This window comes from Dipteris shenzhenensis, chromosome 29, assembly GCF_047967505.1.
Source record: "Dipteris shenzhenensis isolate YYH24624 ecotype China chromosome 29, Dip_SZ_1.0, whole genome shotgun sequence".
Lineage (NCBI taxonomy): Eukaryota > Viridiplantae > Streptophyta > Polypodiopsida > Gleicheniales > Dipteridaceae > Dipteris > Dipteris shenzhenensis.
This window is the reverse complement of record NC_141624.1, coordinates 36,385,645-36,388,242: the sequence shown is the minus strand read 5'-3', so window position 1 is coordinate 36,388,242 and position 2,598 is coordinate 36,385,645. Positions and strand designations below refer to the sequence as shown.

Sequence of the window (2,598 nt, the reverse complement as noted above, 5' to 3'; positions counted from 1 at the left end):
AGCTTTCAATTTTATTGCGTTTTAGAGTTGTAATGTTTTATTTGGAATTGTAATTAAAATGCGGTCGACTGTAAGAATTGAATTACGTCACAATGTGGAAATGGGATTCCTATAACTATATAGCATACACAACATTCTGTAAATTAATAAAAAATTATTATGTAGTGCGTCTATCAGTGCGTCTATAAATGCGTCTATATACGCATCTTTTTGTTCGAGGAGCATCTATTTGTGCCTCTATAAAAGCGTCTATAAGACTGTTTATAAATGCATCTATACACACGTTTAAAGATGCGTATTTTTGTTTTTTAAATTTTTTAGCAGAGCGTCTATTTAGGCGTCTAGATGCGCGTCTATACATGCGTCTATCTGCTATATAGATGCATTGTTAGATGCGGGTCTCTAGATGTGCAAATAAATACGCCCGTAGGTTTTTTTTTAGTTCAGTAAACATGTCTATGTGCGCGTCTGTGGGTGCTTTGTCTTGTTGTGCTTGCAATGTGAAGACAATAGTTGAAAGACCATTCAATCCAATATATGTAAAAGCCATTGCTACACAATGTATGTAGTGCTCCCAAGTATTGATATACCCTTCTTCTAGCATTCATCAATCCATGCCATTTGGTTTTATTTCACAATGGGGAAAGGGAAAAGTGGATAGCCACAAATAGGGGGTCCTACAAATAGCTACAAATCTTTATCAACAAGGATTGAAGATACTTCCACTTGCTTGCGTGCAACTTTGAGAAATATGATCACACCATTGGAATAGTTGAGATGAATCCTGTAAAAAAAGATGCAACAACCACCAAAGGGAGCAAGGAGTCAATATGAGATAACTTTCTACGTCGATGAACGACTTTAGAGAACGAACGTACAAGACAAAAGTCCAAGCCACCATCATGACAAGGTACATACATCAACATTGCAAGTGTTTGTACGGATGCCATCGTCTGCAATGTATAAGCACTCCATCGTAGACCTGTTTATGAACAAGAAATTGGCTCCGCCCACAGGGAGAAACATGAACTTTTGCCGATCGTCGCCGCTATCACAATTGGTAGTGAATAAGGGATCCCCACCTGCAGGGCCGACGTACAAGCAATAGGCTACTCCGGATGGTTCCGCCCCTATTTGGCTCCAACCGTCGCCATCGGGCTCGGTCACTCCGAACTTGAAATTCACTTCGGTGAAAGGACCCCATTCACAACCGTAGTTGATCATCCTACCGTCCGGAAAAGGGTAGTTCCCTTCAACGTTCCAGCACCCATTATAGGCACTATTGTAGACAACGGTTCCTGAAAACAGCTCAACCAGAATACCTGCATGCATGCATGCCGGGTCAGAAACAATCACAGAACACCAACAGAACGGCGAAACTGCGGTTTGCACAAACCTATGATAATGCCTGCCCCCCTGAACACGTCTGCTGCCACCGAAGTGTAACTGACCAGGTCGAGGCCAGCCGCTGGGGCTACCGCCGTCTCAAAAAGCTGATAATAATCCCCGCCTTTGATGATAGAGACGGCTCCCTGCAGTGGCGTAGTGCCGGGAGAACTAGGGGTGATGGCGGTGCAGCTGTAGTCCTGAGCGGTTGTGGGTATGGGCGCAACGGTGCTGATGACGATAAGGACGATGAAAGGGAGCAGCAGCGGGGGCATGGGAGCGGGAGAGCTGCTGGGGCGATGTTCCATAGTAATGTTGCAAGATACTGAATCTGAATATGCTCGAATATTGGAACGAAGGGGATGGCCTGCGGTCTCTTAAAGCGATCGAGCACGTTTGCAATCCAGCTCAGGGCTGAGCGAGCTGATCAGCCCGGCGGACGGCCTTTCTTGTCGTACTAAGTGGCGTTCTTTTTTGATGCTGCTGAGATACAACCGAGGACGAGCTTCGTAGCTGGCCACCGGGCCTGCGTTCTTAATTCTCGACTTAGCTCTTCGATGCTCGGATTTGGTAATTCAAAGCTTGAAGTAGCGCACAGTAAGAGTAACAGTGCACATGCACAAAGACAAATCCAAAACCTTTGCAAGAAAAGTGCAGGTTTTTGTAACCTTCCATTCATCTTGACAGTAAACTAGGATCTTCCGTGAATACGGTGATCTTCATGAGTACGAGGCGCGAGTACAACGTGCAAGCATGCGCTGAGATTAAGCGTCAAGCTATCATTCTATGTGAGTTGTGATATATACTCAGATAACGATAATTGCCGATCATTGCCATCCAAATCGTTCTCATGCGTTCTTCACATGCACCTGCCAACAAGGTTGTCTCTCCTCCCTAACCACGCTTCCATTTTAGTCTCCTAAATCTCTTGCATTGAGGTCTATTTCCCTCCACAACCTTCCTCACCAGCTAATGGCTTCCCCTTGCAACTTTGCTTTCTACACGACATAAGCAAAAGTTTGTTACACGGACCATCAAACCCTATAGCTTTGGGTATGTAAGGTATCTTCCATTAAGGCTTGTGTTGATGTATGTAAGGTATCTTCCATTAAGGCTCGTGATCAACACAACACAATGATAGTGTGCAAAGAATGTGCCACTATGACATCACAAAGTTCGAGAAATCCACCCATTCTAAGAGACAATATGCAA

General features: G+C 44.5%; 1 protein-coding gene across 1 annotated transcript; it reads right to left on the bottom strand.

The window, feature by feature from the left end:
- Window positions 1-700: 700 nt before the first annotated feature.
- Window positions 701-1,694, bottom strand: LOC147882777 (uncharacterized). The gene is made up of 3 exons (XM_087400499.1): window positions 1,397-1,694; window positions 919-1,322; window positions 701-784 (listed from the first exon to the last, which is right to left on the bottom strand). Exons 1-3 carry the CDS (start codon window positions 1,692-1,694, stop codon window positions 701-703), a joined length of 786 nt encoding a protein of 261 aa, XP_087256625.1.
- Window positions 1,695-2,598: the final 904 nt, after the last annotated feature.

Bases quoted from the DNA above. Each gene is read 5' to 3' on its own strand.
- LOC147882777 (XM_087400499.1), bottom strand. From the start codon at position 1,694: ATGGAACATCGCCCCAGCAGCTCTCCCGCTCCCATGCCCCCGCTGCTG. The intron at 1,323-1,396 runs GTTTGTGCAAAC...GCATGCATGCAG, and splicing joins GGGGGCAGGCATTATCATAG to GTATTCTGGTTGAGCTGTTT. The intron at 785-918 runs GTATGTACCTTG...CTTTTTTTACAG, and splicing joins CAAACACTTGCAATGTTGAT to GATTCATCTCAACTATTCCA.